The sequence below is a fragment of the Pseudoliparis swirei genome, chromosome 13 (assembly GCF_029220125.1).
Source record: "Pseudoliparis swirei isolate HS2019 ecotype Mariana Trench chromosome 13, NWPU_hadal_v1, whole genome shotgun sequence".
Taxonomy (NCBI): domain Eukaryota; kingdom Metazoa; phylum Chordata; class Actinopteri; order Perciformes; family Liparidae; genus Pseudoliparis; species Pseudoliparis swirei.
In genome coordinates, this window is record NC_079400.1 from 3,343,381 (window position 1) to 3,361,427 (window position 18,047).

Here is an 18,047-nt window from a genome sequence, read left to right on the forward strand (position 1 = left end):
GACAAGAACCCTGAATTGCCAATTAATCAGTGTAATTGTGCAATTTGTTCCGAAATGAAATGCATTTTTGTTATTCAGTGGATCATGTTTTATGATGGTGATTTGCCCCCCAGTAATTAGTCGAGATTGATGATGAATGAATGGATGAATTAGTATATATTCGGTAAACATATCAAACAAACCAGAGCCTTCTTATCTTGGAGATGAACATTCACCTTTCAGCATCTTATTTTGAAATCACAAAGTGTCGCCGACGACTCCTGAATTAATATTTATGTCAAAGCGTTTATTTTAATCCACTCTCTGTACACTCAGAATGACGTTGCAGTTACGCGCCGCGATTCGCCGCGTGACGTCATCGCACGGCGACGTACTTTTCATTTTGTAAACACTTTGCGAGCCGGAGACTAAAGTGAGGGAACTCATGGATAATCTTGTGAAGGTGACGTGTATTTTAAATCCGAAAATCGGGTTTTCTACCCCCCGACGTCTGGAAGAACACTTAGTGCTCCGTGGGTTTGTCGTTAGCATGAAACGTTAGCCTCAAGATGAGTTAGCCAGTTGCCCACAGAATTGCCTGCAAACGTTGCTCTCTTGATTGCTGGCTGTAGTCACGCTTAAAGCATAAAGCAACGTGTTACCGCTCATTATCTGTACGTTTAGTCCAATGTACTTTATCCCTTTTGGTAAAGCCAGTCTCAAATGACTTTGCAGAGGCGGGAGGACTACAAAACATAAGTACACATACTGTAATGGCACCTTGAAGTTGTTCGTGTGGTTTCCTCAGGTGCACGGAGGCGGCGGCTATGACTCGGACTTCAGTGATGACGATGGGCAGGGCGAGTCTTCAGAAAGAGGCCTTAAAAGGTACGAGATTACGACTGGTTTACTACATAAACTCGAGATTTTAATGTAGCTAAATGCATGAGTTGTCCAAAATACCAGTCTTGAAAGTATTCAAAGTGTATTATTCTGTAAAGTGATCATCTAGGCGTGTCTCCAGTCGCTTGCATGTATACTGGTGTGGGTGGACAGCTTCGTCCACTAACAAGCTTTCTGTATGTATGTGAACCTTTGTCAGGAAACACGAGGAAGAAATCTTACAGAAGCCGTTCCAGAAAAGTCGGCTCTGCCAGAAAGCTCACCGGAGTTTCCACTCGAATGAACTGGACAGGTGGTTCTGCACACTTGTCGTGAAATACAGTCCATTCACACCCATGCACTTGCATTAGATAGATAGATAGATAAATACTTTATTAATCCCCAAGGGGAAATTTGTCGTAGCAGTAGCAGCACCAATAAACTAAACACACAAGAATAAAAAATAAAATATCAAAAACAGGGATGAAAGATATAGATTTATACAAGAAGCATACAAAGTAAAATATAAAATATATATGTATATATACAACATATATGCATACACAATACACAATATACTAATGACAAATTAAATTAAATATAAAATTATTTAATTAGGCTTACATCATCACAACACAATCCTTTCCTTGATACCAAACATTGACGACATTATATAAATATTCAGACACTTGAGTCACTATGTTGAAGCAACAGTACCTTCTACCTCAATGCTTGTTTTTTGCTCTTTAGTGTATTTTCATTTGCAGCTGTGAGACTTCGTATCGACACTTTTATATAGACAGGCGGATCTCTTCCTAAACGATGTCTAATCAATTTAATCTACCACAGGTGGACTCCAATCAAGGTGTAGAAACATGTCAAAGCTGTGCTCAATGTCAAGTGGCACGCAAAGAGAAAACCAGTTTTAGCTTGTTTTTAAGGGGATGGATGTAAAAAAAATAAGAGAAAAATATGTCAGCGATACAAGTACATGTTCAAAAAGTTTAGGGATCTGAATGAATTGTATATGAGTCATTTAAAACATGTTACGTTATCTATAATCATGGCAGAGCGTCCTGCTCACTTCTGTCATGTATTTCTTTTTTTTAAGTGTTATTCTTTTTTAGTCGCATGCACTTCACATTGCCATTAATTTCAGTTCAGTTTTTATATGTATATATGTATATATACAACATATTCATCTAATCTTTGTCTTTTTTCTATGACTAATTCTGTTTTCAGAGAGGAGGCCAGGAACAGAAGAGCTCACCTGATATCATTGAATGCTGTATCCTTTAATAATTTGGTGTTTTAATGATGTCAGTTTACAACGATAACAGATGTTCAAACTATCAAAAAACAATAATTATATTCTCAATAAAGTTTGGTGCAGGTCAAGTGCTTAGTTCCCTTTAATAAAATAAAATAATTTGTTTTCAGTAAAAAAAGAAAAGAAAAAGGTGACATTCAAAGAGAGACTGACCTTAAGCATACGTCTTCAGTTTGAGCGACATAAGAAGTTTGTCGGTGACTACATCTTGTACTATGGAGGACACATGGCCGACTTCAAACGCTCTGCGTAAGTGTTACGTCTCGCAGTCAAACTTGACTGTCCGTCATCTGCTCTCACTCGAGGCTAACGCGAATGTATTGGTATTGCATTGTTTTCATTCGACAGCATTTTTTTTTTTTTACAACTTTTTATTTTGCATTTTCCACAAACAGATTATTCCTTGACATCTAGAAAAGAAAAAGAAAAAAATAAGAATATATCTACAACAAAATAAAATCAGCACACATCCAAATCCATCCATATCCACATAAACACCCGCCAAAGATTCCCACCCATCCCCTCCCACATGTTTATACCCTCCAAGAGTAGGACCCATTCGACAGCATTTTTAATGATAATTTATCTCAGTTCATCCTCGTCTGCCTTGTCATTGAATCTTTTCTTCCCCTCAGAGCCAACGACAAAACAGATTCCGATGTGCTGCGTGAGAACCACCGCTTCCTTTGGAGGGACGAGGACGAGGAGGACATGACATGGTGATCATTCACTGTCATATATTAAGCGTGCTTCTGATTATTGCGCCGTTTCAAATGACAACGTCTTGTCTCCTACATTACATCTGTTCCAGGGAAAAAGAACTTGCCAAGAAGTATTACGACAAGCTGTTTAAAGAGTACTGCATAGCTGACCTCAGCAGATACAAGGAAAACAAGGTGAGATGAGTGATGGATTATCCAGCTGAAACAGAAGCGCAGCAACAGTAGAGTTGACATATTAGACAGCACATGTCGTAGCAGGTGGCTCATGATGCCTGACGATTAGTGTCTATTTCGAAAACATCAGCTCACCATTTTAATGTTCAGACAAGAAAGTAAAGAATGTTGTATTTTTTGCGGTTGACAGAATCCAAATCATGACATAAGTATGTGATACGCTTCATTAGTGGGCTGCTGTTAATCAACATACACAGCGGTGAGTTATGGGGAAAACAATACCTCTGGGCACAACATAGAAACGTCTTTCATTTTATTGCACCTGTTATGGTAATTCAGTAGAAAGTAAAATGTTGTTGTGGTTATAGCTAAGAAAAAGGATAAAGTGAAACCGAAGTTATTATACCGACAGAATGTAGAGAAAGAAAATAACACTTTTTTGTTGTTGCATTTTTGCATTGAGCTCTAAATATCACAATATGAGCAACGGCTAACGTTCTATAACTCAGACCCAAACTTCCACCACCACTGATCCAGTTGAGATAAATGTTCATGGGCATGATGCATTTTGGCATCTCTAGTGTCCACCGGGCCGCTCTGGTTTGAGGCCAGGTTTTAAAACTGATATGTTAAACCCGAGGGTTGCGCTTGTGGCTCCATAGCTGCACTGTTTGGTTTATTGATGCTGTGCTCCAATTTTATTTCAAGTGTGACTGTGAAGTTGCCAAATTGCCGAAAGGGGACATACCTAAATAGTACATTACACCCCAGTTGACCTATAATAATTAGAGGCGCTGTAGTTTTTACAATTAGTATTATTATTATTGGTGCGAGGGCAGAAGGCAAAACGGTGATGAGCAGATTGAAACGGGAATTAAAGATGACGCAGAAAAAGCAAAAAACTGAATGGAAAAAAAGAATCAGACGGATATAAGAAAACTATTGTTGTTACAAATATGGAACACATTGTTTAAGTCAATGTGTGGTATGTATGGAGGTGCATGTATTTTTATTTAACTGACATAAAAGAGACGGAAGAAAGAGCCTCAGCAAATAATAATAATAAAATACATAATCAAAAATGTGAATGATGGTAATAATACGCATCATGAGTATATGTACACTACCGTTCAAAAGTTTGAGGTCACTTAGAAATGTCTTTATTTTTCAAAGAAAAGCACTGTTTTTTCAATAAAGATAACATTAAATTAATCAAAAATACACTCTCTACATTGTTAATGTGGTAAATGACTATTCTAGGTGGAAACGTCTGGTTTCAAATGAAATATCTCCAGAGGTGTATAGAGGCCCATTTCCATCAACGATCACTCCAGTGTTCTAATGGTACATTGTGTTTGCTAATCGCCTTAGAAGACTAATATCTGATTAGAAAACCCTTGTGCAATTATGTTAGCACAGCTGAAAACAGTTATGCTGGTGATATAAGCTATACAACTGGCCTTCCTTTGAGCTTGAAGTTTGAAGAACAAAATTAATACTTCAAATATTAATCATTATTTCTAACCTTGTCAATGTCTTGACTATATTTTATATTCATTTGATAAATAAAAGTGTGATTTTTCATGGAAGACACGAAATTGTCTGGGTGACCCCAAACTTTTGAACGGTAGTGTATACAGGACTGTCTCAGAAAATTAGAATATTGTGATAAAGTTCTTTATTTTCTGTAATTAAAAAAAAAATGTCATGCATTCTGGATTCATTACAAATCAACTGAAATATTGCAAGCCTTTTATTTTTAATATTGCTGATTATGGCTTACAGCTTAGAAAACTCTAAAATCCTATCTCATAAAATTTGAATATTTCCTCAGACCAAGTTAAAAAAAGATTTATAACAGCAAAACAAGATCAAACATTTGAAAATTTGGTTCCAGGTGTCTGTCGTGAATTAGACGATTCAAGTGATTTGTTTAATACCCTACTAGTATACTTTTTCATATATTTCTAATATTTAGAAATAGGATTTTTGAGTTTCTGTGCCATAATCAGCAATATTAAAAGAATAAAAGGCTTGCAATATTTCAGTTGATTTGTAATGAATCCAGAATGCATGACATTTTTGTTTTTTTAATTGCATTACAGAAAATAAAGAACTTTATCACAATATTCTAATTTTCTGAGACAGTCCTGTATATACACACACTGATGCAATGAATAATAACAAGAATTATACCTTTTATATAATAAATAAATCTACAATATATTAGGCACTATAGTTAAAACTATCAGTCCAGTTGACTCAAAACTACATAATTCAGATTTCCTCACACATTATTCATATATTTGACCGATTCCAAATGCATTGATGAGCTGCACTATTCACACACGTTTAGTCACATTTTGATCGGTTGTGTTGGCTTAGTGAGGAGTGACGGCATGCAGATGAGTCACAGAGAGGGGGCTATGAGAGCGACGTAAAGGCGTAAAGGCGTAAAGGCATGAACACTGATGATTGCATCATCTGTTCATTGATGCTTGTGCACTTACCAGCCATTCAGCCCTGCAGCCCTATAGCCCTGCACGGTTGTGCTGGACACTTAAAGGCTGCTCCAGAGGAGCTGGAACGACTCCTCTGCTGTAATGTTTCTCAGTTATATTGTTTGTTTGAGGTGTTTTTATGTTTGCTGCAGCACAAATGTCCCAATAGGGACGCATAATAAATGTACTCGACTTGACTACAGGATTACATTTACAGTACGGTGTGAATGTGAATACAACGTATCCTATCACGAGAAAACATGACGTAAATATTTAAAAAACAATATTTACACAAATATACAAATCTGTTATCCTAGCTGTTTGAATCCTCTAAAAAGGTGTTGCATTTGGCCATTAAGATTTCTATTTATGTAGTTCAGACTAATCACAAAATATTAATATATAAGTGCTAATGCCTGTTCTGGTTGAGTTAGGTTATGGTAGGATTCCTTTGATTAAGCTTATTAGGCTTGATTTAAGATTCATGAGGTAAGAACTGTAATTCATGCTCTGTGTTTGTGTTATTAAATTTGCGCCCAACAGTTTGGATTTCGTTGGCGGACTGAGGATGAAGTGGTATCTGGCAACGGTAGGACATTACCCAACATAATACTACTTTTATTTGTATATATATAAATATATATAAATATATATATATAAATAAATATATATATATATTATACATATATATATATAGCCGTGTCCCAAATCCATACATACCCATTTTTCAGTGTGTAGCGTTCCGTAATTTACTGTTCGGAACAATCAGTATGCAGATTTCTTTTGTGCTGACTTAAAAAAATTCTTCTATGACTATTATTATGTTGTACATTCTGTATATAAACATAAACCGTATGTAGTATGGATTTACGACACATCTAATGTTGCCCATACTTGCCCATAAAACAGTTCACAGCCTTCTCCACCAGGTGGCGACAGAGATGTATTGAGCTATTTACACAGCAGTACGTAACATTCAGCGGATACTTCCTCACATGAGTCTCTGTTGGCTTGTTTCATTTTACTTTGACCTATTGCTTTTTACTTGAGCTTTCATTTTGGTTTTGGGAACTATTGACAGCAATCAGCCATCGATTAGTAAGTTCATTCAAACAAACGCTCCCCAAAGCACTGTCCTGTTGGTTCCCTGTTTATTATTTCTCACACCGAAAGAGAAACCTCATTCTACCTCTGCACTTTTGACGAAGCCTACTTTGACAGATTGGCAGCGCTTTGATCATGAATGGTTCAGGATTAGTTCAACGCCTCTCTGTCGCTCCTTCGTGAGACGGTGACGGATATTTAGAGGTTTACCTGGAAGGACAATATCAGTTCCTCGGTTAGGATAAACCTGCCCCTGCAACTCATTGATAAGCTTTGAGACGTACACACGTACACATACATTTTAATAATTTGCTTGTGTTTTACTTCAACGCGGCATCACAAGCATACACAGTATTTCTGAGAGAACTGACTAAGGCAATATATTGTTCCAGATTAAGACTGTAATCCTGGTCTCTGACAGTTCACCCCCTGTAGTAATACTCTACAGGAAGTGGGATTAGATCGGGTCAGAGGGACTTCACTTCAACTGTCACGTCTGTGATTTGTTTACATTAATGATTCCCACAGAAATACTTCTTACGGACTATTTACAGCACGGGGACGCTGAACTCTGGAGTGAAATCAATACTAATCCGATCCTGTGAGGTAGAACCAAGGTTCACATTCAGATGGGGAGAAAAAGCTTCCGCTCACTGAAAGTTAAAAGTGTTAATTTTGCTTATTAAAAGGTTTAAGGAGTGTTTATCCCGTCCACCTCGAAGGCTTTATTGTTCAATTAGTTACACCTGGATTTAACGTTGTTAGTCCAGGTCCGCTGTGGTGCACCGTCCACTCCTGATTACGGATACATTCAACACTAAACAATGCTTTTTCTCCCAAATAAACTGAGCCTGCATCATATGAGGGGCGCTGCACTTCCGCTCTGACACGGGGGCCTTAGTGGGATATCATCCACAAATCATTTCCTGCTATTCGTGCACTTCAGGTCATGTTGGTATTAGGCAAGGCCGTCTCCACTTCACCCAATCAGGTGGATTACAAAGAGCGCTGACCTTTCTTTTCATGGCCACGGTGTGATATTGGATGAAGGAATGCACAGGACTGAAAGGTTTCCTTCTCTCGAAAGGTTTTTTTTCTTTAATATGAAGGAGATTAAGAAGTAAAAGATCATGTGCTTTAATAAAGTATATTAGTTTACGATCATATAGCTTCCCGCAGAAGGCCCACATTTCCTGTCTCTAAAGGAATGAGATTTACTTTTTCTTCATGCTCACCCTCTTTCTGCGTGTGGTCTAGAATCATTCGTACTTCTGAAAGATTGAAATGAATTCTTTAGGGAAAGAGAATTATGTCTTTGGGCTATAAAAACAGACCGTAGAAGATGCCAAACAAAGTTATATTTTAAAAAAGAGAAACGTGTTTAACCCAAATCCATTGTGTGTAATCTCGAAGTTGAATACTGTAAATCCTCTTCAAATTGGGGACTCCTTGCTGATGGTAAAAAAACTCCTACGGTCCCTTTTAACTCATTTAGCCAAATGTAATTATTTTACATTACACATCAGGACATAAGGTTATGATGGATCTACTTTGCCAAATATATTCTTTACTTCCAATAAAATGTAAATAGACCTTTTGTACGGCCGACATCATGATGATGTCGTGGTGTTCGCTGGAGGCAAATCGCCTCAGAGCAGTGGGCTCAAATTACACATCAACATTGTCATCGAGCTGTGTTGTCGGGTGCCTGAACTGATATTGCATACATGCGAGGTGATACACTGTGATTCTGGACTTTAGTCGGCGACAATATCTGTAAAGCGTTTCGGATATGAAGAGGAAGCGTCGGCCAACCAGCGCGCACAGCTGTGAGCCGAGATCACCGCCGAGGCAGGTGGAGAGAAATGTTGCTTATCGGCATACACTGTTCACTGTTGGGCTTATTTTTCTGTAACCATCACACATAAAAGTATGATGTAACTAGAACGGGCACTCGGTAGAGCGCATACCTTCGCATATCACAAGATTGGGCATTGAATTATGAACATGTTGGCATTAGTTGCATGACAATTGGATAGAAATTGACCGCGCTATGGTAAAAAGAAGATTTTTCATGACCTTGACCGTGACCTCCTTTGACCCGATCGATCCCAAAATCTAATCAAATGGTCCCCGGATAATAACCAATCATCCCACCAAATTTCATGCGAAATTCGGTTTAATACTTTTTGCGTTATTTGAGCAACTAATGCCAAAATGTTCATAATTCAATGCCCAATCTTGTGATATGCAAAGGTATGCGCTCTACTATGGAGGACTCAAAATGACTTAAGTATAAATAAATAAATAAATAAATGCATGAATAAATATGGGAATAAATAAATAAATGCTTAAATTTTTATACATTTATTTATTTATTTTTACATTTATTTAAGCATTTATTTATACATTTATTTAAGCATTTATTTAGTCATGCATTTATTTATTTATACTTAAGTCATTTTGAGTCCTCCATACTCCACCGAGTGCCCGTTCTAGTTCCACCGTGCTGTCATGCAAGAGTTATCTTTGGTACAGAACGTGAGCTCACCGGTCAACACTGCCGCTGGGCCTGTGGTCCCTCTGCCTCCTCACCCGGTGGAAACTCCAGAGAATAGCTGGTGAACCAGCCCGTTTGACCCCTTCTCCTTGTCGGAGTAGCTTTCTCCTGTCGGAGTCGTCGGCCCGGGGAGTCGACGGCGGCTAATGAGGTCCAGTCGGTTCACTGCAAATGTGTCTTTAGTGTCTTTCACGCTGGAGCAGCTGGAGTGCAGGGCTTGGTTCCACTGTGTTTCTGCGGGTTTCCCTTCACAGCCTGAGTCGTGCTGTCAAGGAGGGGCCAAAGGCCAAAGGCAGTTGAAGCCAGGCTTATTTTGGGTGGGATTTCTGTTAAAGAAGGATTTGGCTTATCTAAGTGTTGATGGTTTTAACATGGCGGTGCAGGCATCACATTGGACCCGCCTCGGCTGCGATTGTCTTTATGAGGCAACTTTAAAGCTCCACTATGACACAACAGTTTTTATAATCGTAGTATTTTTTATTTTTTAGTGCATTTTGTTGTTATTCCTGCCTCTCCTTCATGTACTGCATTTGGATCGCTCACAAATGGTGCAGAACGCATTTTGTCACGAGCGTCTTTGACTTTTCCTGTTTTGATTACAAATTAAAGGGATTGCCCAATTCTAAAGGTTGGATCCTCTGAGTGCTTTTGAACAGTTGCTTCAGCATGGCCTGGTGTTTCAATGGAGACAGGATTTGTATTTGGGGCTTTGTTGTGCCAGACAAATTAAATCTGCCTTTGAAAAGGAACCGAGTGTATTTTTAGTTGTCCAAGTGATAACTCATTAGCTCATAACCCACACAGCTTAGTGAGTCTACCAATAGAGACTGCCAAGTAGCAGCATCTCTGTTTTTAATCTAATGTTTCTCTGTGACCGGGTACTGTGTGTTTCACATTAGAATTAAACAAATGATGAAGTATTATATATAATATTCAAGTATTTCCCAATAGTCTACGAAGGGAGAGACGGGTGGAATGCAGGTGTTTGGACACAAACCCTATGACACATCACTTTAGTATCGTATGTGATGCTCTTTCGTCGACTTAGGGTACTGTGAAGTAAATACAAGTTGCAAAATAGAAAAGTAGACTGAACTGCTTGCCAGGAGGAAAGACCGACACAAAAGGCTAAATCTGATCTGGAGTCAGAAGTGGGACCTTCTGGTTGGATAAAGACTTTTGGATGCCGGTTACTTTCCCCATGTTTGAAAGATCTGCCTGGGGGTGGGACATGTGGATTGTTGAGCGCTTCCCCACAGGCTGAGAATTCATTGAAGGTGGTCGACCCCGAGGTGATTATTTTTTCCAAGTCGACTGGTGTCGTGGAGCAAATGCATCGTCGGTGTTTGCGATGAACTTGACGTGCTGAGTCAGAATAAGCCCCACGACGAGCGTATTCGATCGTAAAATATAAAATAATAACAATGACAAAGTGTTCTTTGGCTCGGGTGATGACGACCCCGTGACTTCATCCAGTGAATGGTAATCCAGAAGCCATCTGGTGGCATTAGCAGCCGTTGACGTAGGACCGTAGATTCCCTTCTCAATGAGGCCACTCAGCTGCTGCTGTCAGCGCCTTTCATTGACGATGTGAGGATCAGCCGATGTCTGAGGATTCCCCAAACTCGTCAACAAAACGGTGGCGATCCAAACGGAGACCCTTACGGGGGCTTCTTTGCACCGCTAATCGTTACCTTCGCATTGAAAATGCGGAAGGTTGTGTTTTGATCGCCGTGTATTTATTTATTTATTTGTATGCGTGTTACTCGCATAACTCAAAAAGTATTAAACCGAATCGCATGAAATTTAGTGGGATGATTGGTTATTATCCGGGAGCCATTTGATTAGATTTTGGGATCGATCGGGTCAGAGGTCAAGGTCATGAAAAGGTCAAAATATTCTTGAATCGCATGAAATTTGGTGGGATGATTGGTTATTATACAGGGATCATTTGATTAGATTTTGGGATCGATCGGGTCAAAGGTCAAGGTCATGATCAGGTCAAAATATTCTTTTTACCATAGAGCGGTCAATTTCTATCTAATTGGCATGCAACTAATGCCAAACTGTTCATAATTTCTTCTGTGATGGAGAGAGTTGGATGTCGTGGGAGGAGCCCTCCGAGACTGTGATTGACATCACGGATGATGGCGAAGACTCTCGGATCCCCAGGCACCGCGTCACGTTGGTACGGCGTATGGATGACGGCCCGGTTCCGAGTCCCACTCATCAAATATTTAGAGGGAGACGAGGTCATTTAAAGTTTGTATTCACTTGGAACTCTGGAGTTTATTTCCGCTGCTTCTTAAAATGTGACGTGTTTCTTTTATTTTTGTCAACATGGTGTGGCTCTACGGCGATGTGGGTCAGTCGATTGGTCCATCGCTTTCATTTAGATTGGAATATCTCAACAGCTATTGGATGGATTGGACAGACACTCAGGGTCCCGATATATTATAATGGAATAACCATAATGACCTTCACATTTCTTTTGTTTGAGTGAAATAAATAAGAAATATTCAGATGCATTGCCACTCCATTTGGTAGAGACCTTACGGATGATTCTAATGCCTCCGATGACAACTAAGTGTTAATTGTTTCAATGCAGTTGGAAAAATAAATGTGTGGCTTTATGTTTGTGACTGTAGATGCGCTGACATTGAGTTTGATATACAATACGTTAAAGGCTCATGTGGTATTAGAGCAATAGTGTTACATGTTTATTAAAGTTAACCTTGTGGCATCTTTTAGTATAAGTACAGCTCAATATTCTGCTTTAGAGGTGCACTGGCATATTGAATGTTACTGTCATATAAACTATAAACACATTTTTTAAAGATTATTTTCTTGAAACGAATAGAGGGCGTCCAAAATCAACCTAATCACGACCCAGGATCTTTTTTAAAAAACCAAATTTTTTATTGGGTTTATTTAATAAGGGACAGTGTACATAAATAAAAAACATTTCAGTAAATGTGCCAGAGTTAGCCAAGAGGCTATTTTTCATCTGTAGTCTCGGAGAACCCCGGAGACCAGATCAATGCCACCTTAAGTGCCTCTTGGGATAATAGGCAGGCTGTGCGGCGGCTGGAGGGAGGCCTGAGGGGATGAGGTGAGGCAAAGAAAGGGGGATAAGAAGGAAGGGGTGTGGAGATAGGCAGTGGGGGGAGGGGGGGGACCAAGGGGAGCAGCGGGGTTTGAAGGTTGTTTGACACGACCTGACGCCTTTGACGATTTAAAGTCTCAATCCTAAAATAGAACATCCGCTTTGCATTGCTCTACCATTTTGCTATACTTTCGCTTATATATATATATATATATAAATATATTTATTTATACACTACCATTCAAAAGTTTGGGATCACCCAGACAATTTTGTGTCTTCCATGAAAAATCACACTTTTATTTATCAAATGAATATAAAATATAGTCAAGACATTGACAAGGTTAGAAATAATGATTAATATTTGAAGTATTAATTTTGTTCTTCAAACTTCAAGCTCAAAGGAAGGCCAGTTGTATAGCTTATATCACCAGCATAACTGTTTTCAGCTGTGCTAACATAATTGCACAAGGGTTTTCTAATCAGATATTAGTCTTCTAAGGCGATTAGCAAACACAATGTACCATTAGAACACTGGAGTGATAGTTGATGGAAATGGGCCTCTATACACCTCTGGAGATATTTCATTAGAAACCAGACGTTTCCACCTAGAATAGTCATTTACCACATTAACAATGTAGAGAGTGTATTTCTGATTAATTTAATGTTATCTTTATTGAAAAAACTGCTTTTCTTTGAAAAATAAAGTCATTTCTAAGTGATCCCAAACTTTTGAACGGTAGTGTATATATTTATATATATATATATATTTATAAAAATGGGCTTTTTAAATCTCTTTCCCTTATTTTTAGCGTCCTTTTTTTCCATACCATTATATAATACTCCTTTTAAACACAATATTTGTACACTCGCTGTCAGGGTTCTGTGGCGTGTTTGATCTTTATCCTCTTACGTATTGATTATCAACACATTAGGATGTATTTGCTTGCGTATACTGTACGTTTCTGTCCATAGATGGCTACAATATCATGTGAATGTCACTGAAAATGTCTGCACATGTGTATAGAGTATGTGCTCTTTTGTCTTCCAGGTCAGTTCGAGTGTGGGAACAAACGCTGCGAGAAGCGGGAAGGCCTAAAAAGCTGGGAGGTGAATTTTGCCTACGTGGAACACAGCGAGAAGAAAAATGCATTGGTCAAACTCCGTAAGCTAAAACACACCTCACATGCTCGCATCATGGCAGGTCATTCTTTCTTTAAGGGGTCCGTGTGGCTGGAGCCTAGTGTTTCCTTTCTTTCTAGTTAAGACCCGGCTCATAATAATCCTCCTTCAGGTATCATACTGGAGAAAATCCTGTTTGAATAATTACTGTAACTGGAGGAGCCACCGGTCATGGTGAACTCAGTCAAGCAGCAAATGACTCTTTAACAAGCTTGTGCAACAGGTCATATCCAGACAGTTTTCTCCCCATCAACACACATTTTGTTTCTAATTAAGTTACATTCATCATACAAACTTACATTTTATCACACTCCCAAATGTTGTGACATTGATGAAACATCATCTGGTTAACAAGGCACATTTGTAACGGACAGGGTTGCACTGAATTAATGAATGTGATTTAATGAATGCATTTCTCAAAGAACCTAAGCTTTTGAATTCTAAAAAGTTTTAAACCTTTTTATTTATTTATATATAAATGTCATTATAGAGGTCATCTTTCTGACAAAGCACCACAGGAGTTCCACAGGGTTATGTCCTTGGACCTCTTCTGTTTAGTTTATATATTCATTATTTAAATCAGGTTGAGTAAAATGTTTACATAAATGTATGTACATGTACAGGACTGTCTCAGAAAATTAGAATATTGTGATGAAGTTCTTTATTTTCTGTAATGCAATTAAAAAAACAAAAATGTCATGCATTCTGGATTCATTACAAATCAACTGAAATATTGCAAGCCTTTTATTCTTTTAATATTGCTGATTATGGCTTACAGCTTAAGAAAACTCAAATATCCTATCTCTAAATATTAGAATATCATGAAAAAGTATACTAGTAGGGTATTAAACAAATCACTTGAATTGTCTAATTAACTCGAAACACCTGCAAGGGTTTCCTGAGCCTTGACAAACACTCAGCTGTTATAAATCTTTTTTTTTACTTGGTCTGAGGAAATATTAAAATTTTATGAGATAGGATTTTAGAGTTTTCTTAAGCTGTAAGCCATAATCAGCAATATTAAAAGAATAAAAGGCTTGCAATATTTCAGTTGATTTGTAATGAATCCAGAATGCATGACATTTTTGTTTTTTTAATTGCATTACAGAAAATAAAGAACTTTATCACAATATTCTAATATTCTATGTCCAATATAAAAATTATAAAAAGTGGAAGAATTAATCTCACAACACCCTTATAATTGCTGTAATAAAAACAAAACATTTCTGAAAACACTATCATATTTGAGTAAGTATTGATGATGCCATGTTGTTTCTATTGTAGGATTATGTCCTGAATGCTCGTTCAAACTCAATTACCACCACAAGTAAGTACATTTTTACATTAAACATGTGGATCTTTTTAATGAGTGATTTTAAAGATTATGGACTGGTCTGCAGTAAGGTCACCACGGACAACCAATACATAATTTTGTAGCATGCAGGGGTTTATGATTGCAATTCATATTAATGTCTCCCATTTGACTTTCTTGACAGTCGGTGTTATTAAATATCACATTTGAAATTTTAAGTGGAATCTTGACACATCTGACTGTAATAATGTATAAGATGACTGTAATCTGCAACGGTCTGTGCGATGCCGAGGCTTTTCACAGTGGGTTAGTATTTTTAAAAGTCCCCGAGTGCTCCAGCAGACTTGGTAACAGAATGAAAAGCCTTCATCTGTTCGAGCCCGGATCCATTCATGCGCCTCTCAACGCGTCTTTGGTCCTCGAGGTTTAAGCTCGCCTTACAAACAGTGGCTGCTATCTTTCTATGCGGAATCCTGTTTGTTCAAAGTATAAGTCTGTTTTGTAGGAGGAAGGAGGTGAAGGCAAAGACGAAAAAGGAATCGGAGGAGAACCAGGAGCCACCGCAGAAGACGAAGAAGGAGAGGAAGAGGAAGAGATCGTCGTCACACTCCAAAAAGGCCAAACGCAAGAGACGCAGACGTAAAACGCCTTTCCTCTTCTAGCCAAATAAACTGTCCCATTAATTAGGGCAGTCATCTGATCAGATGAGAACAGCCTGTGGGAGCTGCCGTGTTTTGTGGTTTTTTTTATTATTATGGAAATTACATAATTTTTCTATTGCATTTTACATGGTTATTAATTTTTTTCACGACTCCCTTTTGAGTAAAACACATGTTTTTTGGCAACTCTCTCTGTTTTGTCTCCAGATCCCTCCGCCTCTTCCAGCAGCTCAGAGGAGTCGAAGGACTCGGACAAAGGTAGCGTTCATATCTCTCACACACACACACACACACACACACACACACACACACACACACACCTCCGTATGAAGAAGACACACACACTAGGCCAGGGGTCAGGAACCTTTTTGACTGGGAGAGCCATAAAAGCCAAATATTTCTAAATATATTTTATTGAGAGCCATATAGGATTTTTTACGTATAATAAATTAAATATGTCTTGCTTTTAATGCGACTTCTGGTGCTGCATGATGCTACGGGGGACCTTAAATTACTTCTGCTGTAATCTGGCGCGATAGAGAAAATGACAGAAGGAGATTTTTTTTTTTTTTACTCAAAATTGTCTGGGAGCCATATGCCGTCACCGGAAGAGCCATATATGGCTCGCGAGCCATAGGTTCCCGACTCCTGCACTAGGCAGTTGATCCTGGCACACTCCTCTAAACTTGAGTGAAAGCACCTTGACAACCCTTTCTGAAAACACATCCATTAGTTTAGTAGGTTGTCGTAATAGACAGACAGCAGGTCTGCTGTTCTCTCTCTCCCCATTCCTCTGGACTTTCTTTTTGCTTATGCCCTCGTCATTTTGCCCTTCGCTGTGAGCAGCGTGGAATGAAGGATGTCTTTTACCCGGTGTGTTCTGCTTCTACGGGATGTGGATGGATGATGGGGTGGTGGTGTTCAGAAAAACAAACTTTCTCCGTCCAGGGTCAAGTCGTGCAGTTCAACATGCTTCATGATGTCTTTGCCTCAGTTGCACATTCTTGAAGCAGTTGTTGAAGGCTGAACTTGAGTAAATGTAGGAATCTGAGAATATCGTGTAATTAGTGAGAGATATGTTCAGGGAAGGTTTGGACTTTAAGGTTATGGAAGATAACTTTAAATTATGGCCTCATCTAGGGAGGATGACTAAGCAGGCATATATACTTTTTCCTATCGTATCACATATCTGCTTTTTAATCTACAACTCCTTCATTGGTTATTTCAAGACCTCCATTTTTGCTTAAATACGGAGCCGGTCAAAAGAATGAGTGCGGTGTCCTGTCAAAGTGAAGACCTGAATGAACAAGGGATATTGTTTGACCGACTTTTTTCCCTCCTAAAAGTGTGACTGACCGCTCTCTGAATGTCACCTACTAGACTCTGAAGCTGAGGATGAACCTAAGGGCAAATCAGAAGGCGACCACTGGCGAGGACCCGCCCCTGCAGTGGAGGAGAAGTCAAGGTGAGGTTACCTGCGATTGTGCAAATTAAATCTCACCCAGTAAGCTGCTGTAAAACCATCACAGACAGTCTTTACCACTTAGCCTACATATGTGACTGAGCTCTATTATAGAGATATATATATATATATATAGTGGTAGACCACAGTTTGAACTGTCAGGAGAAACCTTCACTTAACCTGCACCTGTCAAGCTTCTGCTGGCATGGGAATTGCGATGAGAAAATTATATTCCAGAAAAGTTTTATTAAAGTTTTTTCGCACAAGTACTATATGAACAAAACTCACAGAAACGGAACCGTCATGAAAAAAACGGATGAAACACAAGTGTCACATTCATATAAAACACTTCCAGATACTCTGGGGCCACACATACAATGTGTTCAACGGTGCACTAAAGGAACTCACACTTCTTTCTGATCTTCTCTGGTATTTCTAGGGAGGAGGAGTTTGACGAGTACTTTGAAGACATGTTTCTTTGACGGACCCCTGCCGTGACTCCACTTCCTCCCGCCGCTCTGTATCCAGTCTCGTGTATTTGTTTGTGTATTCGATTATGTGTTTTAGGACCGCTGCAGAAATAAACGTGATGTTTACCCACCCGGCATACGCCTTTCATTCACACGTCGGTCAATCCATCCGCCGTCACGGCGGAAACACGAGTGAAGATAGTTTTAGTCAAAGGCAAAGGGCGACTGAACACTGGGACGGATGGAAATGTCGCCACCATGCCATCATATCGGGTTCAGATACGCATATCCATTGGGATCATTTGTAATTACTTTACTCCGTCGCACAATTATAACATTACATCACATGTCATTTAGCAGACGCTTTTATCCAAAGCGACTGACAATAAGTGCATCAACCAAGAGTACAAACTAAGAACAACAAGAATACAGAAAGTAACATTTCCTAAACATAGTCGAACGACAAAAGTACCATGAGTAATAAGTAAGAGCCATTTAAGTGCCACTGAAGTGCTAATCTGTGTTTTCATCCAGATATAGTCGGAAAAGATGTGTTTTTAGTTTCCGGGTGAAGATGTAGAGACTTCCTGCCGTCCTGATGTCAGTG

The 18,047-nt window shown here is 38.9% G+C and overlaps 1 protein-coding gene across 1 annotated transcript; it reads left to right on the forward strand.

Moving 5' to 3' along the window:
- Positions 1 to 363: 363 nt before the first annotated feature.
- Positions 364 to 17,575, forward strand: fra10ac1 (FRA10A associated CGG repeat 1). Its single transcript, XM_056429125.1, has 14 exons — positions 364 to 442; positions 788 to 867; positions 1,082 to 1,174; positions 2,104 to 2,149; positions 2,364 to 2,440; positions 2,827 to 2,910; positions 3,003 to 3,087; positions 6,132 to 6,177; positions 13,407 to 13,520; positions 14,822 to 14,864; positions 15,355 to 15,488; positions 15,716 to 15,766; positions 16,889 to 16,973; positions 17,410 to 17,575. The coding sequence occupies exons 1-14, from the start codon at positions 425 to 427 to the stop codon at positions 17,450 to 17,452; spliced, it is 999 nt and encodes a 332-aa protein (XP_056285100.1). The 5' UTR covers positions 364 to 424; the 3' UTR covers positions 17,453 to 17,575.
- The last annotated feature ends 472 nt before the right edge of the window (positions 17,576 to 18,047 follow it).

Coding starts and splice junctions, on each gene's coding strand:
- fra10ac1 (XM_056429125.1), top strand. Junction 2,911..3,002: donor GACGAGGAGGACATGACATG/GTGATCATTCAC, acceptor CATCTGTTCCAG/GGAAAAAGAACTTGCCAAGA. Junction 14,865..15,354: donor AAACTCAATTACCACCACAA/GTAAGTACATTT, acceptor TCTGTTTTGTAG/GAGGAAGGAGGTGAAGGCAA.